The 25,372-nt window shown below is 34.8% G+C and overlaps 1 protein-coding gene across 1 annotated transcript in view; it reads left to right on the forward strand.

Annotated features, from left to right (window-relative positions):
• The window catches only part of FHIT (fragile histidine triad diadenosine triphosphatase), a 914,518-nt gene that overhangs the window by 665,803 nt on the left and 223,343 nt on the right, over positions 1-25,372 (forward strand). Inside the window, exon 4 of the mRNA XM_049777424.1 lies at positions 17,474-17,542. Coding sequence (XP_049633381.1) covers positions 17,474-17,542 — 69 coding nt within the window. The remainder of the gene's footprint in view (positions 1-17,473; positions 17,543-25,372) is intronic.

The raw sequence follows: 25,372 nt of genomic DNA on the forward strand, positions 1-25,372 counted from the left end.
GACCATATAAAATTTCTTTTAACTTGAAAGACTTTGGGGGCCAGAAAGTTAGCACAGTGGGTTGGATCCATGCCATGCATGGGACTAATCCAAGTTTGAGTTTGATCCCTGGCATCCCATAAGGTTGTCGAAATCTGCTAGGCATGTCTCAAAATATAAAAAAATAATAATAATAATCTAAAGTCTTTTATGGTCAAGAAGCAGTATCAACAGCAGTGATGCCTATAAACATTTATATTCATATTCATACTTACAAAGTTCTCAGTACATGTCTAAGCATTTCATAGCATTAACCCATTAATCCTCTTGCAAAGCATGTGGTTAAGTTCATTTAGCAAGTAAGTGAACTCTATGGTCTCTAATTGTCTTAGACTACTCAGCTGGTAATTGGCAGATCCAGGAATTAAGTTTAGATTATCTAGACCAATTATCCCATAACCTAGGATTAAGGGTCTGAACCTCTTATGTCTCTGGATTGAAATAAAAATCGTTGTTGTAAAATCTAGATTTGGTAGCTTCATGTCCAGAAGATCATTTTATAACTGGTTTTGGCTATCGAATATCTTACTTGCTTTATATAACCTGTGGTGTTGACTGCCTGAACAAGTGCGATGTTTACTAGGAGCAAAATTTGTTTGCCAACTTTGTTTGGTTGTTTGTTTTGGAGCCATGCCCAAAAGTGCTCAGAGATTGTTCCTGCTCTGCATCCAGATACCACTCCTGATTGGGGCTTTGAGGATCCATATCAAGATCAAACCAGGGTTGATAACATGCAAGGAAATTTTCTTACCCACTATACTGTTGATCATCTCCTCCAATTTTTATACCTATGGGCCCCTCTATGTGTGTTTTGTTAACAAATTTGATTAGACACATTAATATATTAAGCCTACACTGGTAGCAGTGTCTATACCAACCTCAAAAAGATGTTTATTTTTGCATGAATCAATGCACGATCAACCATAGATTGTCAAGTTAAAAATAATGGTAAATATCACCAGAAATATTTTACCACATCTATCTCACATAACCAATTCTGACCCAAACCATGAAGTATCATTAGCACCAAACTTTTTGTGAAATGCCTGAACCACTATAATTCTAGAGACTTTAATCAAGTTCTTGGGAAATTGGAATTGTCACTGTAATTACTCTATAAAGAAGAGTTCTACTCAGAGACCTGTCTCACCTTGGTTAGAAAACATGGAAAGAACCATGAAAACTAGAGTCAGCAAGGAATGGTTCTACTCCTGATTGAAAAAAAAAATTCAGTCAACATAAATCCCATGGCTTTATTTGTTGAATTCACTGAGGTAAAGAAACATTATAAATTTCTCATATTATCTAAGCCCTGGGCACTGCCTTTGGAATCAGTCTGTCTCATTGAACAATAAAGAATATTATGAGAAGAGCAAGGGATGGTTCTGGTTCTTTCTTCATTGTCTGCTTTCCATTTTATTATTATTGCCTTAGCATTATTCATTGTTTGTTCCTCAAAGCCACCAGATAGGGTCCCACAAATCTCCCTGCCTCCTTGGATAGGAGCCAGGAAAAGATGATATGCAGCCCTCTGGATGCTCACAGCATCATCATTCTAAACCCAAACTGAGCTATGATTTAGGAGGTTCTTATAAAATGGGGTTTCATTGGCCTAATTGGAGTCATTTATCCTCTCCTGAGCTATCAAATTGGTGTTCATAGTTTATAGGGAGTAAGGTCGTATGTTTCTGATATATGTTACAATAGTTCCTTTGAAAAGGAATCTAATTTATGAATTAAATATTTTCTCTTTCTCAACTGGGTAGGATGTTTACAAGAACTTGTAGCACTATTTAAAAGCTTTGTATATTAGTATTTGCCCCTACAAGAGGGTATTTCATCTGAAAGTATGACTCTAAAATAAATGCTGGCTCACTAGAGTTAGAAGGAAAAGGCTTTCTGGAAGATAATTCTGCCTAATTCTCCTTTGGGAGCATTAGAAATCAAAAAAGCATATGTACCAAGAGAAAAGCAGGATGTGAAAAAAAAACTAGAGAAATATGATAAAATTTGAATCACACTAAATTCTATTTATGCTGAATGTTGTATTTTGTTGAAGTCATATATGAAAATAGCCATATTGAAATGATGAAAATCTTACATTCAAATCGTGTTAAGGGAAGATAATGTTCGGTTGGAAGATTTTACAGTATCAGTCAAAGCAAAGAGTGAATTATTCATAGCAAATCAGGCAATGGTGGGAGAGGGGGAGCTCCACTTAGGAACTCTCAGCTGCGAGCTACATTTCCTACTGTAAATAACAGCACAGTCTCAAAATGATGCACACGGGCCCTGAGATATTTATTCATACCAAAGAAAACGCTACTTCTAACTAAGGAGAATGACTCCCTCCAGAGAAAGTTTAAATAAATTGTGCCAGTCCACCAATAAAGCAAGCTGACATGTCGTGAAGTGACAGCCATCACTTTCACACATTTCATCACTCCTCAGCAGAGGTTTAGTGTCTGGATCTTATCACACCACAAAGGATCATTGTTCGTTGATTTCTCCTGACATCTTTTTTTTTTTCTTTCTCTCTTGTTAAACAATCCTGTCTTAGCAGTTGGACAAGGAGAAAAGAAATGCATCATTATACTATAGTTCTTTTTTTTTTATAAACACCTGGATTTTGGAACACAACCTGCAAAAAATGATTTGAAATAAATGAACCTTTTGAAATGGTAATGTGATAAAATTATATCAAGTACATTTTTAATAAATTAATTCACTGAAAATAATGTGAGACACCATCAACTGGAAAGCACAGCTAATGGGTTTTTCTAGATTCAGTTGTTATATAGGCTATGGTTTCAGTCTCAAGACTTGTGTCTCTTTCAGATCCACAAGTGTCTTTTGATGTTATACTGAACTCTGCCAAATTCAAAGTTCTATTTCCAGTTCTTCTTTTTTTTTGAGCTGTAGAAAAGGAATTAGCTCAAGCTTGACCTTTATAACTGACCTTTCTGGGCTTCTCATCTCTTTTATTTAAGCCAGATATTAAAGGCAAAAATGACAGTAGTCATGCACTGGACGAATGAGATAAGTAGAAAGCTCTATCTCCATAATGTTCAGTTCAAAAAGGAGAGGGATAAGAAAGTCTGGTTTGTCTCTTTAATAAAACAAGATGTTAATTCCCTTAACATTCTTTTTCCCTTTAGACTAATAATGTTTCACTTTTTTTTTTGCCTTTGTAAAATATTCCTAAAGGGAAGCCTTAGTAATAATGCTCAAATTATGGAAATGATGCTAATTAAATAGTGGGCGAATTTTCTGGAAAGCCACACAACTTCTTCAAAACATGAAAACCTCCATTAGAGGATTTATCCAAGTGTTTATGCATAAAGCAGTAAATATTTATTATTATACATTCTATTGAAACATAAATAAAAAACTGTAATTATATGTATGGCAAATAGGTAAGCTATAGACATTTGTCACAGAAGAAGACAAAGAAAAATGCCATTACTGCTTCATCTGCATCTAAATCCTTCATTGTATTCCTAGAAGATAGACAGCCAGAGGGAATATCTCTGCAGACCAATATTCTGACACACTGTGCAATTTAAAAAGTATATATTTTATATATTCTTTTTAGCACATTTATTTAGAGAACATCCTGGAGTTAATCTTTGAAGGTGTGAAGGTTGCCAAAGAAAGGGCTGAGTTTTTCCTTTTTTGAAAAAGAGCTATGATGACCTCATGTGTGAAAGCTGGGCAGAAAATTGGCCCCCTCTCAGCAAGCTTTATTTTTAAGGGTGAGCTATTTGATCCAGATACTCAAGCATATTGGATAAGTGTTTTAAGCCATACCCCCAAATTTGGACAGATCATACCTTCAAACTACTTTTGGTTAAAAAGATACCTCTCACTGAGGAAACCAAAATAGTGAATATGAACAGAATGGCCTTGCAACGTTCTTGTTCCGTGTAAGAGATTCCAGCAGAGGGAAAGTTTTGTCCAGAGAATTTATGCATATGAGATTTATTATCTCTAATCCTTTCCCTTATATCCACTTACCTTCCCTCCTTCCTTCTTTCCTTGTGTATTTTCAAAAGAAAGCTAACAAACTTAGAGCACTTTATAATGCAACCCCTCTCCCTCATCCATTCTCTCCTCCATTCCTCCATAGCATATTTGTATGAAGCCTGGATCGAGGGGAGGGAAATAATCAGGAGAAATGTGCAGAATGGGATAATACAAAATTTCATACTAATAGAAGAGATAGATCTATAAATATTAATTCTTTGTGGTAAAGAGCAGCATTCAAAAACACAAAGTGGAGCAATGAAAACGAAAGCTATATAGAGGAGTCACTTCAAAATGGCTCTTAAAACTGAGGGAAATGGAAAAGAACTCCACTTTAAAATAAAAGACACTTTTTTTTCCTGCCAAGAATATTTACTAAATTAGTCATATTAATAGTACAGCAAGTAGAATACTGTCTTGCACACAGCAAACCCAGGTTTGATCCCTAGCATCTCATATGATCCCCTGATCCCTGTCAGGAAGATCTCTAAGCTTAATGCCAGATGTAAGCCCTGAACACCAAAAGGTGTACACTTACCCTCCTCTCAAAGAATATATTCAAAATAGGGCTGGAGAGATAGTACAGCAGGTAAGACACTTAATATTTCAAATTCAGTCAAGTGGAGTTAAATCCCTAGCACTGCCTATAGCTTCCCTAGCAATGGTGGAAACAGACAGCTTTGTTGTTCCCTCTTCCAGCAACAAAAGCAATAATCAAAGTAAGTTATACTCTAGACATAGTGACTATATTGATAGATGATAAAATGCAAGGATAACAATTTCCGAAAGCGTCTCAGTATTATTTGAAAGTCATTTGTCTGGTGCTATCTCTGAGAGGTACAGGGCTGAATAGCAACCAGCAGAAGCAGTTTACAGAGGAATTTGGCTTTTGTTATTTTGATCCCAGTGTCTTAGTTGGTTTTGTTGTTTTATTTTTCTATTTGGATTTCTCTTGACTGGGACAGTGGTGTCTTCTTGAATTTGGGTACATGTACTACTCAATTTTGGTTGAGGAAAAAGTTTGGTTGAGAAAAAGTTTTTCTCTAAGTGTAATGGACTACTCTTTATTAACATTCCTTCCTATCCTCACAAACTGCAATAGTTGTTATATTATTCCTTTTCAATTCATCTCCAAGTTCTCTTATGTGCCATTCATTTCTTTGCTTTTACTTAAGTTGTTTTTTGGTTTTTACAGATTTCCTGAATTTCATCTTGGAGCTCACTAACTTTTTCCTCAGCTATTGTCACTGTATTGTTGAATCCATCTGTTAAATTTTTATTTCACCAGACTTGTTCTATCACTTCTGATTATAGTTTTCTCACACTTTTTTGTACCTGTGCTATTATTCTTTGAGCTCATTAAACATTCACATCATGGTCTCCCTAATGTCTTTGACAAGTTACAGACCTGGTTGGTACTTGTAAAGTCTTTTGGCTATTAACTTTATTTCTTGGGCTTTTTAAGTTTTTATGCAGCTTTCTTATTGTGTCTACTGATCTCTGTGGTTAAATTTCATAATTCACTCCCTTATAAGTGCTCTTAAAGATTTAGCCCTTAGAGGCAATAAGAGGTAACCTAAGATTATGAACTTCCATGAATTTACTGTGTCTTCATTGTGAAGCTGAAATAGTCTCTCTCTCTCTCTTTTTTTTTTTTTTTTTTTTTTGGTTTTTGGGTCACACCCAGTGGTGCTCAGGGGTTACTCCTGGCTTCACGCTCAGAAATAGCTCCTGGCAGGCAAGGGGGACCTATGGGACGCCGGGATTTGAACCAACCCCCTTAGGTCCTGGATCGGCTGCTTGCAAGGCAAACACCGCTGTGCTATCTCTCCGGCCCAAAAATAGTCTTATTATTTGGTATTCAATGTTTGGACAGTGGAGAGTGAAATTAGGATTCCATTTCATCCTGTTAGGATTTAGAGGATTTAGACTGAAGTACCTCCTAGACTCTAGGTTTTCTCCACTGTGCTCCCACTGTATTGAAACACTTACCTGATAAATGGTAGACCAGGAGAAGTTGCTGCAGAGCTGCAGATGAGTGCAAGTGGACAGCAGGTACAGGACTGAGGCTTCAGACTGAAATCCAGACATTTTCTCAGTTTCTAAGCTGTCACCAGTGACTACCGTTCATTCTGTTGCGTCACTCACCTGATCACTTTCTATTTTAATGAAACATACCTCTTGAAGAAAACTAAGATAAAAGGCTCAGAGACCTGCACATTCCAAGGGTTTAGCCATCTCCCAGAGAAATTGGTTTGAACACAAGTCCAACTATACCTACCAGCAAAAATCTCAAACTGCAAAATTTAACCTTAGAAACTCAGAGGGAAGGCTTGAAAAAATAAATAGAGTTTCGGTATTTTTCTTCCTTCCTTCCTTCCTTCCTTCCTTCCTTCCTTCCTTCCTTCCTTCCTTCCTTCCTTCCTTCCTTCCTTCCTTCCTTCCTTCCTTCCTTCCTTCCTTTCTTCTTTCTTTTTCTTTCTTTCTTTCTTTTCTTTCTTTCTTTCTTTCTTTCTTTCTTTCTTTCTCTCTTTCTTTCTTTCTTTCTCTCTTTCTCTCTTTCTTTCTTTCTTTCTCTCTTTCTTTATTTCTTTCTTCTATCTCTCTCTTTCTTTCTTTCTTTCTTTCTGTCGTTCTTTCTTTCTTTCTCTTCTTTCTTTCTTTTTCTTCTTTCTCTCTTTCTTCATTCTTTCTCTCTTTCTTCTTTCTTTCTTTCTCTTTCTTTCTCTCTTTCTTTATTTCTTTCTTCTTTCTTCTTTCTTTCTTTCTTCTTCTTTCTCTCTCTCTCTCTCCTCTCCGCTCTTTCTTTCTTTCTTTCTTTCTTTCTTTCTTTTCTTCACTGTATTTTGATAACTGGTGTCATGCTAACACCTAACTGTGGAGCTGTGTTCACCAAGTGTCACACTTCACATTGCAATAATCAGAGATTCAATTAGTCTTCTCAGGGTCATATTCTTCTGGTAATGTTGCTTCTGTGCTGTTCATATTAAAAAAAAACACAACTTTTACATTATGGTGATGTACAGATTCAGGTAGTGAATGCCTGCTGAAATCTGAAATTGAAGGTATCACTTGCTTAAAAGGGGTCATATATCCTGGCGATACATTTGCATGTCCTTTTTAGTTATGGTATATTTACCCACTTTGTTGTTGTTGTTGAAATGTTTACATACAGTTACTTTTAATGGACTCAGAAATTGCTTGCAGTATCAGCAGTTATAGCAAACAGCACACCTACCAGAATAGCACATGTGAGGCACCAAGGAGAGAACTCATAATCTTATGCTTGCAAGGCAGTTACTAAAAGCCACAGATCTGTTCTCTGGGCCTGGATTGGTCTGTCTTCATTTTTAAACACAATGCTCTTTCAAAAGGAATAGCCACACTCATGGTTTCCGACCCTCTTGTTATGAAATTGCTTCTTTTAGAATATTGGCTGTGTTGAATGATGTCTTTCCTGAAATATAGAGCACAGATGAAACAGTGCTTTCCATGCACTCAAATTGTTGTAGTCCAGTTGAAACACTTAAAGGAAAAGAAAAGATAAAGAACCAATTCAGATTCAGAAAGAAAAAGAAACACTCGGGATTTTTGGAAACCCTGTAGAGTTGTGGCTTAACAATTGTATTTTGAAACCATGCATCACTGGCAGAGCTCCAATTGTGAGTTATAATAATATATCACGAGAGGGACAGCGCTCTCATGATATATGGGAACAGTACATCATCTAAGCATCATGGCTCTGATGATGTATGGCTTCTAACCACAATGAGAGTTTAAAGAAGCTTTTAGCTAGCAGACAGCTTTACATTTCAAATTTTCTAAAAATTAAGGTCTTTTCAAGTCAAATAAAAGCAAGATGATGGAATTTGATGCTGTCTCAAGTGTCAGTGAAAGCTGTGAGTTAGGGCATGTGACTTTTCCTTTGAGGCTTTAAACTCACAAGGTGGAAACAATTACAGGCGCTTCTTGAATTCCTTCTCCAAGAAAACAGAAGTCTAGGGAACTGAACGAATGCGAGAAAGTGTAAATGCATCTATTTTGCCAATCACTTCCCCCATTTTCCACACTGCAAAGATGAGTAGTGGCTCATTTTTGTCCTCAAGTACAAGAACACATACGATTTTGTGATAGGCTTTGAATAAAAGCTCGAGAGTATGTTTTCCTTTGTCTGAGATATCTCTTCGCTGAATTTCAGGACAAAAAGAACAGATTAAAAGTAAGTCAGCTTTCTTACCCACGACTCACAAATACAAAATAGGTAATACAGGAAGAAAACTTGCTCTTCTATGATTTGTTTGTAAGATGCAAAGGAAATACTGATTGCAATCAGAAGGAAAATAAAAGGTGACTGGCATATGGCAAGTTATTGCCAGAGTTCTATCACCTTTCCTATTTTAAAGATGTATTTATAAGGCAGTAATGTCGCTTAGAAGAATGTACTCACTTTGCTATGGGGGGGGGGGTGACAAGGAAATCACAATCAATTAAGAAAGCAGGTTGAAAGAATTTATCCAGTTTTGCCTCCTTTTTTTCAATCCAACTGCAATAAAAAGAACAAAATGAGAAATCTCCCTACTGTTTGTATAGACCTAAATAAGAACCATGAAAGACAATTACATTTCAAGTGGCTTCTTTTATTTTCCTTTACTAAGTGAATTAGAGGGAAGAATGTGGGTAGAGTTTCTGCCATGTAGAAAAAAACATTTGGTCACCCTATTATCTTGTCTCATTATTTATTCCTTTGGCATCCTCAAGTAAATTCTAACTCTCAAATTATTATTAATTTTTGGTGATCACCTCTCACCCCTTCTTGACTTGCAAAAGGTCAAACTGTCCATTTATTGTCTCTAAAAGCTGACTTGTGTTTTGGTTTTATTGTTTGTTTGTGGTGATTAACTGTGTAATTTAGATTATGGAGACGTGACAAGAAACACTTCTGACTGATGTTGTTAATTGAATGATATAAACTAGACAAGTCTATGCTATAGAGTGATATGGCTTGTTTAGTTATTAGAATAATTTCCCCAAATTTACCTACTTTTTTAGGGGGGTAACTGATGCACTAATCAAATACTTTCTTTACATGAGCTTAAAGCTGTCCTTAAACATTTAGAACACTAGCACAACATGCGTTCACCGATTTTTAAGTTATTCCCAAATACAACAAAAACTACTACTTATGTGAGGAAATAAATATGCTTGAAATTATACTTAGCACTGTATTTGTTTTATCAGTCTGAGACAACATTGAAAAGCATGATCACTGTTTCTGTTTTTCTAGACAAAAATCTGAGTCTATGAAAAGCAAATGAATTGTTCACATAGTCCATCTTGTAGAAATGGCAGACCTGAGATTTCAAAAAGTTGAGATGTCAAATTCCATTTTTATTCTGATTTTGTCCTTCAAAATTAAATGATTAATTGTCATGTGACTCTCTTGACTGATTTTGGTACAAACAAAAGGTTGAGGCCAATAATTACAGATGCAGGCCGCTCTAATAAGGAATAGTATTTTCTTTTAGACCAGCAAAAGCTCTGCCTTGCACAATAATAACATCACTCTATCACTTCTCCTATTAGTTATGTTTTGTGTGCTAAGAAATCTTATTTCTGCTGGATTTCTAAAATATTCTCAGCTGTTCTTCCCCACTTCCCAAGGAAGTGAGAATGGATGAAAAATACCACAAGAAAGACTCTTATGATGCTCTTGTAAAAGAATTACCTGCTAACTATTTCCATAAGGGAGGGGTTATGTGCCCTTTATGCTTCCCTCTGGAAAAATGACTTATTTTATTTTTGCCTAAATATAACCTGGATGTTTGTCTTTTTATTTGTTGAGTTGTTATAGTTTAGATATGTCCTGACACAAGCCCTTTATAAGATATGTCATTTGTTTAAGTGTTCTATTCTGGTTGGGCATCTTTTTACCTTCTGATAATCTTGTTGAAATGTAAAGTTTTGACAGTTTTTATGATTTTACTCTCCTAAATTTTAAAGATATCAGTTATTTAACTACCACTGAATATCTAGAATCATTTATACCCTTCCTACTTTTTTTGTTTTGTTTTGTTTTGTTTGTTTTTGGGGCCCACACCTGCGTTGCTCAGGGGTTACTCCTGGCTGTCTGCTCAGAAATAGCTCCTGGCAGGCATGGGGGGACCATATGGGACACCGGGATTCGAACCAACCACCTTTGGTCCTGGATTGCCTGCTTGCAAGGCAAACGCCACTGTGCTATCTCTCCGGGCCCTCCTACTTTTTTTTTATAATGATTTTTGGGTTATGCTCGGGGTTACTTCTGGCTCTACCCTTAGAAATCACTCCTCAAAGATTCAAGAGACCATATGGGAAGCCAGCAAAGTAAACACCCTACTTACTATTCTATTGCTCTGACCCAATACTCTTTGTATTTTTAAGTTAGTTGTTTGGCAACCTCAATTCTTTTGCAATGATATTTCTCCTTTATTATGTTTATGTTCATAAACTCATGGTGTAGGATATGACCATATTTTGAAGGGGGCATTATTTTACTCCAGCCACTGGTTTTGTTTTCTTTAAAATCAGTCTTTTTTTCTCCTCTGGCTTACAGACTCAAGAAAGAAATTTATAACTTAGCAAGATTTTGAGTCTATAGCACTAAACTATAGAGTTCTCTACATTTCTACTTTTACAATTGTACCCTTATACCAAAATCACAATGTATCATGTTAAGGAAAAAGACAACTATATGTCTGTAAAGTACAACCTTGAATGATTGTGGATAAAGTAGATATATTCAGAGGAAGAAGCAGAGGAGACAAACAACAGAGTCAGACCTATAGAAGAGCTGTCTGGATATTAAAAATAAATATTTTGGAGAAAATTCTAAAAAATAATCTAAAAGACATTTAAAGCTTAATTTTTTTTCCTTTTCTTTTTTTTTTTTTGTTTTGTTTTGTTTTTATCAGCCACACCCAGTGATGCTCAGGGGTTACTCCTAGCTATGTGCTCAGAAATCGCTCCTGGCTTGGGGGATCACCTGGGATGCTTGGGGATCGAACTGCAGTCTGCCCTGGGTTAGCCATGTGCAAGGCAAACGCCCTACCTCTGTGCCATTGCTCTTGCATCAGTAATGAGTTTTTAATGAATATTAACATCACAGAGAAAATATTGATCAGCGAACCCAGTGAACAGAAGAAACTGACAATCCTATTTCCCCTCAAACGCCTTTATATTTCCTCTGTAGTCACCGCTGTTGATTTCTTTACAAATCTCCTTTGTCTTGGAAAAGTTGTTCTTATTTATCTCCCTCTATACACCATCTCTCTTTCTCTCTTAAACCTACTCTAGTGCTTTTAAATGGCTTTATTAAAATAGTCATATTTCACAGAATTTACTCTCTTAAAGTCCACAATTCAGTGTTTCTAAATAGATTCAGTGAATTGTGAAAGCACCTTTATTATAGAAGATATCTATCATCCTTTGAATAAATATGGTGCCCACAAAAGCAATCTATTCTCATGTTTTTACCCACTCTTTGGCAATCATTTATTTTCTTTATCTAAGAAGTATCTATTCTAGACATTTCATCTGATTGCAACCATTCAATTTCTTACCCATTTTTTAGCTCTTTGCATTTAGCATAATCCTTTTACTTAGCTGGATTATATTCCACCGTCTGACTCTACCTTATTTAATTACATGATGGACATTATCTCGTTTCCCTTATTAGATTATTATGATGAAACTATAAATATTCCTCTTTTGGTATAAAGTGTTTCATATTTCTTGGGTACATACTTAAAAAGTAAATATCTAGGTAATAAAGTAAACTCTCTCAGCTTTTGGCAAAACTGTCCAACTGTTGGTGTTGAGTGCTTACCCTGTGTGCTTTCAGATAACATGTATTCTCCTTTCCACATTTCAAAAAACCAACTTAAATTTTTAACATTACCACTTTTCATTATGCAATTTTCTCACAATTCTTTATTTCAAGTTCTAATCTGAATCTTTCCAAATTTCTATTTACAAAGTATTTTAATTCTCCATTTGTATTTTTCTTTATGACATGTGTATCTTACTTAAATTTCTTTTTAATATATTAGTTGTAGACTATTTCATCATCCATAAGTATATACCTTAAGAGAACATCAGTTCTTTTCCTTCTTCCTTCCTTCCTTCCTTCCTCCTTCCTTCCTCCTTCTCTCCTTCCTTCCTTCCCTTCCTTCCTTCCTTCCTTCCTTCCTTTCTTCCTTCCTTCCTTCCTTCCTTCCTTCCTTCCTTCCTTCCTTCCTTCCTTCCTTCCTTCCTTCTTTCCTTCCTCCCTTCCTTCCTTCCTCCCTTCCTTCCTTCCTTCCTTCCTTCCTTCCTTCCTTCCTTCCTTCCTTCCTTCCGTCTTTCCTTCCTTTCTGGTTACTAGATGCCACCTGGACATTCAATTTTTTGGAGGGCCACCCCTGCAGTGTTCAGAATTTCTTACTGGCTCTGTGTTCAGGGCTTACAGGGCTCAAGGAATACTAAGGGATACAAGTCAGCAGTTTATAAGGCAAGTGCCTTTACCATCATACTAATTCTTGATTCTCTGTAAGTTAATTTTTGAGAGGGACCTCCCAGAAAGTCCTAGAGCCACTCCAAATAGTCTGTGCCTAACTAGTCCACATGACTCAGGCCATTTATATATTCTGTTAGAACCAGTATGGAACTTCATTGATATTTGCAGACCCTTAGTGGGCCGAGCAGTTCTCCCAGGAGCCATGCAGTGCTAGTATTTGAACCTGAGTCCCTGAATATACAGACATGTAACCTGATTAATGAGGTACCTCTCTGAACCTAATGATGAATATTTTTGCATGAATAATTGCCTGTAATAGAAAAAAGCAAGCCACTGATAAATGAATAAAAAGCTGAAAAGTCCATAATGCAGTAGGTTTTCAATCACTAACAAGATAAATTTACCAAGTGTCTTTCTTGTAAGATCTCTCAGATACATTAATATGCTAATGAACTTAGTTAGACTTTCATTTGGGAACACTTCCTGGGTATAGAATATGTCATGATCTTCTTAAAATATTCTTTTAACTCATGCAGCTAAGCTCCTTGAAACTTGCAAAAATTTAAACCCTCGTAGAAAATAAACCTTAGCAAAATTTTAGAGTGCCTTCTTAATGAGATGTTTTGTTAGCACTTAGAAAAGTAAGTTATGATCACCAAGGCTCTATATGAATTCGCTAAGAACAGATTATGCTAAATTATTCCCATTTGTGCTGTTTATAGGGTTTCTGTTTTGTTTTGCTTTGCTTCCCAACTCCCACCTCCCATTAAAATGCCATTCTATTGAAAAGTCATGGCGGTGGTATTTTTTCACAACATTGAGACTGTGAACTGCTTTTATGATTTCCCTTTTCTGAATTGAGTGGGTTGATAGGATTTTGTGATCAATCTGTCACTTAAGTATTTTTGTTAGGACATCAAACTGAGTGAGATCTGTGCCTTAGGGGAAGATTGCCTCTGCAGTGGCTGTTGGTTGCTATCCATGACACAGTGAATTTCAAGTGGCCGCCATTGATCAAAATTTCCATTAATAGGAGTGGGTAAACAATGAGTAAAACAGAGCATTTAGAGCTATCTCTGAATATCAAATTCTAGAGAACAGGGTGAAACAAGAAAGAGGCATCAGGCTTAGCGTGTTGGCCATGTGTGTATGTGATCACAAGTACAATGCCCTAGTGTCCCATATGTAGTAAGCATTGTTCAAGGAGTTCTGTTCATTGAGCCCAGCAGTTCAGCTATATGTAATTCCACAAGTGGTTCCTAAATGCATCACAACCAGGTTGTGAATAAACATTGCATAAACGGGTAGAACTCCTAGGCAACATCAGAGCTAAAAAGATATGCAAATGCCATATCCAGAAAGTGATTCCTGATAAGTACACATGTGAAAATTACAGCCACCATCTAATGAGCAACTCAATCTTAATTCTTATGCCTCAACTTTAGTGAGAGCATAAATGCAAACAATATAACTTAAGGTGTGTAAATCTCAGTGAACATCATAGTCAAGTGTACTAGGACCACAACCTCATATACAATGGCTAGAACACACTGTAACTAAATATTTTGCACCAAATTAAAAAAATTAAATAAAGGAATAGGACTAATCTGTTCCCAGATTAGTTAATCTAAGGTATCTTAAATTCACAGCAAACCATAGGTAAATATAGGGTAAAAGGCATAATCTAAGGATTATGAGGCCAAAGATATAGGAAATCAATCAGTATGGATATTGTTATTCAATAGGATAGGTAAAATAGTGAGTGACCTTGGGCCAACTGACTGGGTCAGGAATCAGGTTTCTGAGAAATCAGAATAGATTAAATCAGGGTTTCAAAAGGATTTGACCTGAACTAGTTGCGTTGGCATCACCCAGGTATTTTTTTAGTTATCCAAGTGTGGGGACCCAGCGAAGTGTGTTTCACTAGATCTCAGGCATACATGATTGAGTTTGAGAGTCATCAGTCAAAGGAACAGAAACAAATCAAAGATCAGAGAAATTAATCCTGTCTCACACAAGTACATTCTTGGATATATTCCCTACCAATTCCTGAATCTGATCTATAATTGGCCTGCAGATTAAAAATGCTAATAAACACTTAAAGAGGAATACAACTGTAGTTTCATGTACTGAAACTTTGCAGTTAATAACATAAGTGCAGTTAGCAAAACTGGTCCTATTTACAAATTGCAATTCCCATTATAGACATGGATACTGATATACATAATTTATGGAACAAGGTCACATATAGAGGTAAATGAAACAACCATTCAGAGTTTAAGGTACACAGTTTAGCCACAGAATATCTGATTATTAGACATATATATAAAGATGAGGATGAATAAGGGAGGGAAGAAAGGAAAAAAGGAAGAGAAAGAGAGATGCAAGAAGAGAGGGAAATAGGAGGGAGGAATAAAGGAGGGAATGACTGAAGAAGGGAAGTAAGGAAGGGAGGCAGGAAAGGATTAAGGAAAGAGGGAAGGAATGAAGGAGCAAGCAATGATAAAAGAGAGGGAAAGAGGAACGAAAGAAGGCAAGAAGAACAAAGGAAGAAAGAAGGGAGGGAAAAAGGAAAGGAAGAAGAAAAGGAAGAAGGTGGGAGGGAAGAAGGAAAGAATAAAGGAAGGAGGGAGGAACAAAACAAGGGAGGGTGAGTAGAGAAAGGAAGGAAGAAAGGAAGGGAGGGATGAAGGGATAAATGGAGGGAAGGACAGACAGATGGACGACAAAAGGAGGGAGAGAGCAGAAAATAATAGCAGCAGATAGTGAAAATAAAACTTTTGTGAAAACTTTTTCAAAGGATGTTTATTTCCCCTGTGTGGCAAAATTTTTTTAGCCATGCTGTTAAATCAGCCCATCCATGGATTAGAGTAATGTTTAGCTTGAGACCATCTTGTACTTCTTTCTCCTAAGAATTTGGTCTCACAGGTAGTTTGATTTATATTTTTCCTGTTACTTTTATCTCTCTCTCTCTCTACTCACATAGACTCTGTGAGTGAAATATAAACTCATCCCAATTGCTGAGGAATATTTGACTTTGCCATGACGAGAGAATATTATGGCAAAATCATTGTCACTCTTTGGGGACTGTGTGCTCAGGGGCAGATGTGAAGCTCTTCTCTGCTTCATTCACCTTGGCACGCCTCGTTCCCTGCCTCTGCTTTAATAGCGTATTATTTTCCCCTCTTCAAGCAGCAAAGCTACAGGGACACTTAATCTCACATTCTCTGGAGGCTCTTTGGAGACTCAGATCCTGATCATGGTAATCAAGAAGGGGTGGGCGTGATCGGAGACTAGGTTGGCTTCTTTGTCTGCCTCTCCACATTTATACTTTTCATTTTCACGTTCCTCCCCATGGTTTGTAATAAACATTGGAACATAACAGAAGGGCAGGATGAGGTTTAACTTCAACCAAGTTACAATAGAGCTTATTTGGAAAATAATGCCAGGTTAGCCTTGAAGAATATATTGAATTAGATATGCTGGGTGCCTTAATTCATGATCTGTGCATAATAATATTACTCTTTATATTACCTGGGTGCTTTATTAGAATAAATAGAAGTGCTATTTAAAGAATTGTCTCATGGAATCAATGTATGCTGTGATGAAGAGCATGAGAGCTAGAGCCCCATGGCCTGGCTTCCTGAGTTGACTTTACAACTTCTTATTGGTCCTTGGCCTCATTGACCATAGATTTCTCTTCTGAAAAGTTGAACTGTTAGCAGAGCTTGCCTCATGAGAGTACTCTGGTAAGTACTCAAGTAAGTTCTTTATTTTCATAGGAAGCCATTTTAATAAATGAGAACTGTTTACTTTGCTACTGTGACATTATTTAAAGCCTTGTTTCTATAACCTGGTCTAAATTCTTATAATCCCTCATTTGTAATTTACTTAGGGAGTACTTTGTTAGTCAATTCTGAATTCTTTTCCGTTTCAGGGTAACTCTCATCATCTTTTAAAGTGTTGTATTGTTTCAAAGCACTAGCTATATTCAACCCAAGACTGACATTTATGACTATTTCCACAGAATCTCTAAAGTACTCTAGCTTTTTCGCTCAAATTCATATATGCCACACATCATTCTTGTTTCAGTAGTTCTCTATTCTCAGTATATTTCAGACATTTTTATTAAAGGTAAACACCACCTTTTTTTTTTTTTCAGAAATGGCTCATCATGAATCAGTGCAGAGCAATTAGGCTTTATGAGAGCACTACTGATCAAGTTTTAAAATATATATGAGTAAATCCTTTCTCTGCATATAGCCAACTTTGGTTCCATTATTTATATCAAATTTAGTTTCCTGAGTCTCACCACATATTACTTCTGAGCACAAAGTCAAAAGTAAGCCTTGATTCCTAAGAAGTGCGACCTCCCCACACCCAAAATTGAGGATATGGGGCATAGTAATAGTTCCTTGTAGGGGGTACATACCTTGCAAGGAATGAGACTTTAAATTTGATGTCTAACGTATCCCACAAGCTAGAAGCAATCAGTAGTCCTGCCTGCCATTTGTGATATCTATTACTACAAAGTGTGTGCTCACCAGCACAACATAGCCAAGTATATATTTATATGTATGTATATTTATATGTGAGTAAACAAATTTAATGTGTGAAACTGGAAGTCATAAGTAGGAAAATACCATAACCAAATGTACAACCTCTGTTGAATTCAAACTTTGGTATAACTAAAGTGTCACCAGAGTTGCTGTATGTGAGTATAGCTAAGTTTATGACCTTCAGGGAGTACCACATACAATGTGTGGACCTCAGTTAGAGCATCAGCAACACCATAATCAAAAAGAAAGAGAAGAAATCAAAATGTGTCTATGTATATACTAAAAACACATCTTATTTTTTCTTTTACATGTTCAGCATGTTCATGTGCATGTTCTTCCCAGGAAGGCTGGTGACTTTCGCAAGAATGACAGCATCTATGATGAGGTACATCTGCTCTCTCTAATTTTATTGGATGGTGATAGGGAATGTTGGTATGATGAAAATAACCTAAAAAGAATTATCATTCTGGACCTGGTCTTAAATGGAATTCCATTCAGTTTTGACTTTGCAAATGGCAGTGGAGGCTAGATGCAAAGGTGGTAATTATGGAAATACTACTAAACTCAATTATATTGGCACTCCAGTTCAAAAAAAAAAACTAGCAGAAATGAGTGCCCTTGTGATTTCTCCATCACTAAGATATTATTTCCTACATGACATCACCCACAGGATTCATAGGAGAAAATCTATAGTACTCCAATGCAAGCCAAACAGACCGAAACCATAATTTAAATAATAAAAATTAACAGCTTTTTAATACATTTTGGAACTCAGTTTATTTAGTAAATTTTAGTCGTTTTATTGAAAATAGGAAAGTTAAAAATAGATTGATTTGAATCATATTGTTATAAACCATGTATCAAAAAATTAGAGTCAGTGCTAGATGGTTTAGTAGTTAGCTGGTTTCTAGATGCTTACATTCAAAATAAAATGATTAAACCATCACAAAAATGTAATGAGCAGAAAATCTGCTTGTAGTGAGTCCTCTGCAAGAAAACTCAAGGTATTTGCATCAAAAGAAACAGACTATAATGAGTATGTTGATATAACATGTGATGTGATTATTTCAGCTTAACTAGTTATACTACTCATGGAAAGAAAAATGTATTTTTCTACATGTAGGAACTTGTCATGTAGCAATGCTGTTTTGGCGCTTTGACTAAAAAAAGAAAAAACGAGATCTTTGACACTGTTTTTGGATGCAATAAGGAGAAGAATGGTGGTTTAATAGTAATGTCTGCCAGATGTTAAAAAAAAGACAGAGGGAAAATTAAACCATTATTTTCACTCCTAACCCTTTGAAAATCATATTTTAAGCATATAATATATGTGTATATACAAAGCATTATTATTATTTATCAAGTTATACCAGGTAAGGTTCCATGATAATATCTAGTTGTAGGCATCAACAAGAACCTATGTATCTTTTTTAGTAATTATAGTTTTTTGAAGTAATCTTATATTAAAATGGCTATCAAATTCTGAAAAATAAGCCATGAAAGTTAATAATAAGACACAATGTATCTGAAATTTACTGGTTCCTTTTAGATCACAGATAGTTAAATATTTGTAGCACCCCTCACTATCTCATGTTTTTGTATTCTCTGAGAGCTTCAGTAGCTCTGTATAAGATAAAAGTGGTCTAAGTGCTGGTCAGTGGAAACATTTTTATAATTCTTGTAAAAAAATTTTACAGTTCAAGAAATTTTACAATTTCTTGGCCCAGAAAGTCTCAACCATTAGATATCAATCTGCAATAATTTTTTCATGATTATATATGATACATCTAATTATATAATGATACACCTAATAATCTCCTGAATATTTGTAATTTTATCACAATTTATAAAAGTGTATTTTAATTTATTTTGTTGACTGCAAAATGTGGATTGGTATTTATTGGTACAGTGTTATTTAAATTGGAAGAAAACCAGGATTACGGAGTAATTTTACAATGTATTAAAATGTAAGTACGTACTCATCTTATTAACATAAAATAAGATTACCAAAATGTTTCCAAATACAAACCATTTTAATAAATAAGTTGTATGATTTACTTATTATTGAATACTGCTAAAATAGTATTAATTGTATTTGAAAAAGCTTTTCATAGACTGAATTTGCATCTTGAAGTCTTGTGACAGGGATGCAGAGTTATAGTGCAAGCCTGATCAAGTCAGTATTCACTGCTGGGCTTGTGTGTGGCTTTTTTTTTCACCCTTTGTGTGTGTGTGTGTATGTGTGTGTGTGTGTGTATGTGTGTGTATGCATGCTCTGTATTGGCTTTAGCCCCACACATGAAGCCATACATGATCTCCCACTTATTTGTGAGAACATCTTTATAGAAGTAATTATTCTGTGTTTTTTTAATCTAGTGTTATTATGTATTATAAATAGTACCCAGAAAATCAGTATAAGATGGTGAAAAGACTGAATCTGAAGATAGAAAAATTAGGTTCAAATCTTAGTGCAACTGCTAATTATCTACTTCTAATTTTTAGTGCTATTAATTATTGATAACATAAACCATTTAACCTTTGTTTTACTTTCCTTATAATAAATTGTGATAACATTACAAATAATCAGAAGATTATTGTATGTAGCATATAATACACATGAAAAATTTACTGCATGCTTGGTACAGCTTAAGCATCAAATTAAAAATCATTTTCTGCTGTTCTAAATACTACTAATTTTGTTTGAAATTTACCAAATTTACCAACTAGTAGTTTTTGGTAAATGGAGAACCTGATTCAAAGCCAGTGTATTGGATATTCCCACTTACCATTCATTCATTTTGAAAATTCCATTTCTAGTTTTCTCTGTCTTTCAATGCTTCTTTTTAGATTTATTTTTCTCTTTGTGCAAAGCACTTCTTCAATTTGAGTATATAATAAGGTAATGTCTAAAAAGTGGTATGAAAACATGAAGCATTACCTAGTTATTATTGGTACAAGACATAATGTACATTAGACTATGTGATCTTAATAAAAAAGGATGGTGTGATAAGGGACAGCATTCTTCATACTGATGTGAGTACTCACTCTGGATTTTGCATCTGTCACTGATACGCAATAAACAGGCATCCTTGGAGGGAAGGGTGAGGGACAGCAGGAGACAGAGATTGTGAGAATGTAATTGTATTCTTACTGCTGCAGAAATAGAAAATGATGCCTTCAGAAGCCCAAGATTATAAAATGACTAGAAATGTTGTGTTCCTCCTGGGCACTGTTTTAAGATGGATTGACAAACTGGAGAAGTTTCACAGAAAGATAATTGGGAAGTCAGAATTCAGAAATCGTTGATCAGGGAAGTAGTTCAATTTGAAGATGCTTTCTCTGGGAAAGAAAAGACTTGTAGAAAAAAGGTAGTGGTAGGGTCACTATATTCTAAATATTTTAATGACTGTCTTATGAAAAGCAATATCAAATACGTCTGTGTGACTCTAAAATACAAATCTAGGACTGTTGGCCTACAAGTAGGTGGTTATTAACTCCACATGACAACAGTTAAAAATTAATAGAAATTTTGAACACTTAAGTCTGTAAACTTTCTACCCCTTGATCTATGCAAGTTCTTTTAAAATTATTTTCAGCTGTTGTTAGTAGTACATGATTTGGGACACAGCCTAGAAAACTGTGCACATTATTTTAATTCATGAAAAAAAATGGTATATCTCATTTTTATTTATACGAGCCATGCTATTGATAATTTCCAGCCACTCTTTACCCTTCTCTTTTAATCTTATCTAAACTATAATAATGTTTTAAAAAATAGAGTGTGTAAAAGGCTGACCACTGTATCAAATCAGAAGGGCTTGAAGAACAAATTTAATTTCATCTATTTAATGTTTAATTTTTTATTAACTTTACAAAGTTATTTATGATTGAGTTTTATTCATACATACAGTATTCCAACATCAATCTCTACCAGTACCCACTTCCCTTCATCAATATCCCTGGTTTCCCCCTATAATAGGCAACTTTTTTCGTTTAGCTACTGTGGTTTACAATGTTAGTGGTGGTATTAATTTATGAATACCACTTTACAAACTTTCAATACCATCCTACTCTTCCAGAGTAGCCTCTTCTTTTCAGCTTTGTCATGCTGTTCACCTTTCTATCTAGCCTCATCTCCCACAGTGGCAAGTTTCTTACTGAAAACAAATCTCATGTTCTTTGTTTCTATTACCTTTAGACACTTATTATTCTCTTATTATGTTTCTTTATATTCTGCATATGAGTGAAATCATTCTGCATCTGACCCTATCCCTAAGTCTAACTTTGTTCAGCATGATATTTTTCAGAGTCAACCATGTAGCAGCAAATTGCATGATCTCATCTTTTCTTATAGCCACATAGTATTCTATTGTACCATAGTTTCTTTTAATCTTGTCTTATTGCTACACAAGACTGGTCAGCACATGTCAAAGTGATAAGTAACTTGCCTTCCTGCAAACCTGGATTTGCACACTTGCAACAAATAAAGTGATCTGCTGAAGGCAAGATCAAGACCTTCTCTTCCTTTAAGTATGATCATGGTCATCATTTCAGTGCCTCTCTTCACCTGTACTACCTCCAGCTCTCTGTGGTGGTTTTTTCTTTATATAGTGTGTTAATTTATCTTCACTAATTCAAAAAGTAAGTGAGTCTGCTTTGCTTAAAACTAAATGCAAGCTGTCTTTTCCTAGGATGTTCATCTTTTATAGTTCTATCTTTTATAGTTCTCCAGGTGCATCTTATTTATTTAGTCTCCCAAAATCTTTCTTGATTATAACTTTAAATTTACACAACTTTTTGTGAAAGCTTCTTAACGCCATTATCTTGACAGTTTGATGAGGATTATGATCATATCATAAATGGGTCATATGATGTACAGCTAATGTAGAGGAGAAAATCAGCCAATGCCTAATCTCATGGCATCATCTTATTAACCCAAAAAAACTTATCCTAGTTATGTCCTAAATAATCAGTTTTCATAACTGTATTGGATAGCTCATCAAATATTTATGGATGACATTGAACAGTTGTGAATGTCCATTGTATATAAAACCGATTATTAACAGAGAAGAGTCTATCATTAAAGCAAATGGGAATAACTATCAGCAGTTGGAAAACAATCAACCATAAAATTCAAAGATAGACTAATTGTGGGTTTAAGCATATCATGGGAAACAATTGCTTGGCCTAATATAATGCATTACTTGCTAAAGTACAGGTCATTTGGCTGTGAAGGTTGAAGGAACTATGATATAGTTGATAATATTTATTGTTGGAGTTGGATAATTTTTACACATCATTTGATAATGGGTTCAAAGTCATGGGTCTCTAGTTGACTCTTCAAAACACAAGAATATTATAGCAAAAAAGTTAATGAGCTATTTTTCTTTCTGAATTCAATGATTTAATAACAGTAGAATGAGTATTTGAGGATTGTGGAATGAAAACTTAGTTATCATTCATTATTATTGCAAGCAATGGAGTTCTCAATTTATTTTAATTAAGAAAAAATGTGTTGTCTTATTAAGGCAAACTTTCAACTCAAATAAAGTGATTGTTTTATAAGGAACAAAAACAGTAAAGTAGTAATAATTTAATGGCCCCATTTTAATTACTTTTTTGCTAACTGTTTTAATAAGATAATTGGTTGTGGGGCTGGTAAGGTAGTTTAGCAGATAGGGTGCTTTTCTTTCATGTGGCTGACCTTGTATGATCCTTGGTATATTATTTGGCCATTGTGTAACTACAGGAGAAATTCCTAAGCACAGACCAGGAAGTAATGATTGAGCATTGTCAGGGATAGCCAAAATAATAAACAAATAAGTGAATTGGATAGATACTACTTTTGTATGTCAGATTACTCCTCAGTAAATGTCCATCAACCGGGGGTTGGAGAGATAGCATGGAAGTAAGGCATTTACCTTGCATGCAGAAGGACGGTGGTTCGCATCCCAGCTTCCCATGTGGTCCTCCAAGCCTGCCAGGGGTGATTTCTGAGCATAGACCCAGGAGTAGCCCCTGAGAGCTGCCGGGTGTGACTCAAAAAACAAAAACAAAAAAAATTGTCCATCAACCTTGGATGATAAAAATAAAATTATGAGAGAAGTAATTTGATAGTTAAAAGTAAGTTTTTCCTAGCAGAGAACAGAATTCAAGAAGTATATTAATGAATTAATATTAATCATAATTATAGTAGGATTAGCATGTGTCAAATATTAAAAAGCAATGAAAGTTATCATGGTGGTGATCTTAGGATATATCCTCCAGGTAAAATTATGGAATATTAAACATGTGGTCAAGCTACTAACACAGTTATTTTTTATGGCCACAAATGATTACTGATATCAAATCATAGTTGATTTCAATATAAAGCTATCAAAATATAAACAAAGTTTTCTGAATCAATCTTATTTAGATAATGTATAATTCTGTGTGTGGGTAGCAAAAAATTTATAGAAAGAATAAATTATGAACTCAAATAAATACAAAGATCATAAAAATATCAACTAAGCATTGACTTTTCTATAGGTATAAATTATAATGGTCTCAAAGAAAAAAGCACCAAACATTTGACTTGATCTCTCTTTACAAAAAATAAGTGTAATAAACAAGAATTTGCAAGGAAATGAAGATTAAAAAGAAATGCTATTTTGAAATGCAAGAGCATTGATCATTCTTTAGGCAAAAGAAAGATGTAGTTAATTCAAATGACCTTCATAAATAAATCCTGCACCGCTTAGTTGGGAGTAGGGCTCCTTTTTTTTAACTACTGTGCATCACATGCCAACAGAGAGAAATGATATGTCTTCCAATTTATCTTCTACAGAGATAGCAGCTAGAGCACTAAAACCAAGCTGTTTGGAATTCTAGCTTTGTAACTTAGTCTATGTTTGCAGTTTTGTCACCATGAGATGATGTCTAAATGGACATTCTAATACTGCTTTGCAGTGTGTATTCTACTCAATAATTATAGGATTCAAATTATATATAGCAAAGTTGAAGGTTAATGCTGTTTTAGTAGATGTATTAACCAAGTAAAAATAGGTAGTTAATTGTATTGACATAATTTTAGCATCTTATGATAAAAATGTCATTTAAACATGTATCTAATAGAAAATATATATCAGGAAAATGTTTACATTCTCTTTCTGAATAGTCTTTGAAATCTCTGTTTGTTTATCTTTCCAGAACATGTCAATTTATACTAGGTTCAGATGATTACTAAATTAGACTAATGTAATGCTAGAATTTATTAAATCCAGTTTCATTCATTTTCATAAAATATGCATTGATGCAGAACTTTTCAATCTGTTAACTCTGAATCTCAAAATCCATAAGATGATTTTATTTTCCTAATATCCAAAGGCATAATGTAGGAGATAGGATGTAGGCCACCAAAGAATTAATTTAGGTTTCTTAATTTTTTGAATAAATACATTTCTGAAATTTGAAAAATGAATCGGCCTCAATGATAAACGCGTAGATCCCTTTTCAGAGAGTCTATTTTATTTTTTTAAGTATATTTTTTGAGTTTACCAGGAATGTTCACAAAATAATCTATGCATTTTGGAAACAGATGAACTGATTCGATCATTTCTTTAACCCTTTCTCTTTCTTTCCCCAAGGGTCATTAGTCTACAGCCCAAACAATTTTAGGTTGTTTTTTTTTTGTAGGAATATTATGAACGTCTGGGCTTTGAGTCCAAATTAGTTGGTGTTTTTTTCTCAGTTGTATTTTTCTCAGTGGGAAGAAGTTGCTTAACTTCTCATTTCAATTTCCTCTTCTTGAATATGAAGATTGTGACATAGGTGCCATGAGAATTCAGAGAGCTACCATTTATAAAATATTAAAGAAATGCTTGGTTGGTTCATAGTTAGCATTCAGTGATTTTTAAGTATTCTGATTTTAAAATTAGTTACATTTTTATTATTATTAATATTATTATACTAATGGCATATTAAGGAGCTTTCTTTGAGATGGAATCCTGGAAGAGCTACATCTTCTCTAGATTCTCAAGAGGTTTCTTTATTTCAAAGAACTCATTGAGGAGAGATCATAGTGGTTTAACTTTATAATCTAAATTTTACATATCTGTAGAACAACAGCCTCCATTTAAGTTACTTGTAAATTCATTAAAATTTTACGTTTTCTTTAGTGGAATTAGTGAAATTTACTAGAGCGATAGCACAGCAGTAGGGCATTTGCCTTACATGC

Source organism: Suncus etruscus, chromosome 7, assembly GCF_024139225.1.
Source record: "Suncus etruscus isolate mSunEtr1 chromosome 7, mSunEtr1.pri.cur, whole genome shotgun sequence".
Taxonomy (NCBI): Eukaryota; Metazoa; Chordata; class Mammalia; order Eulipotyphla; family Soricidae; genus Suncus; species Suncus etruscus.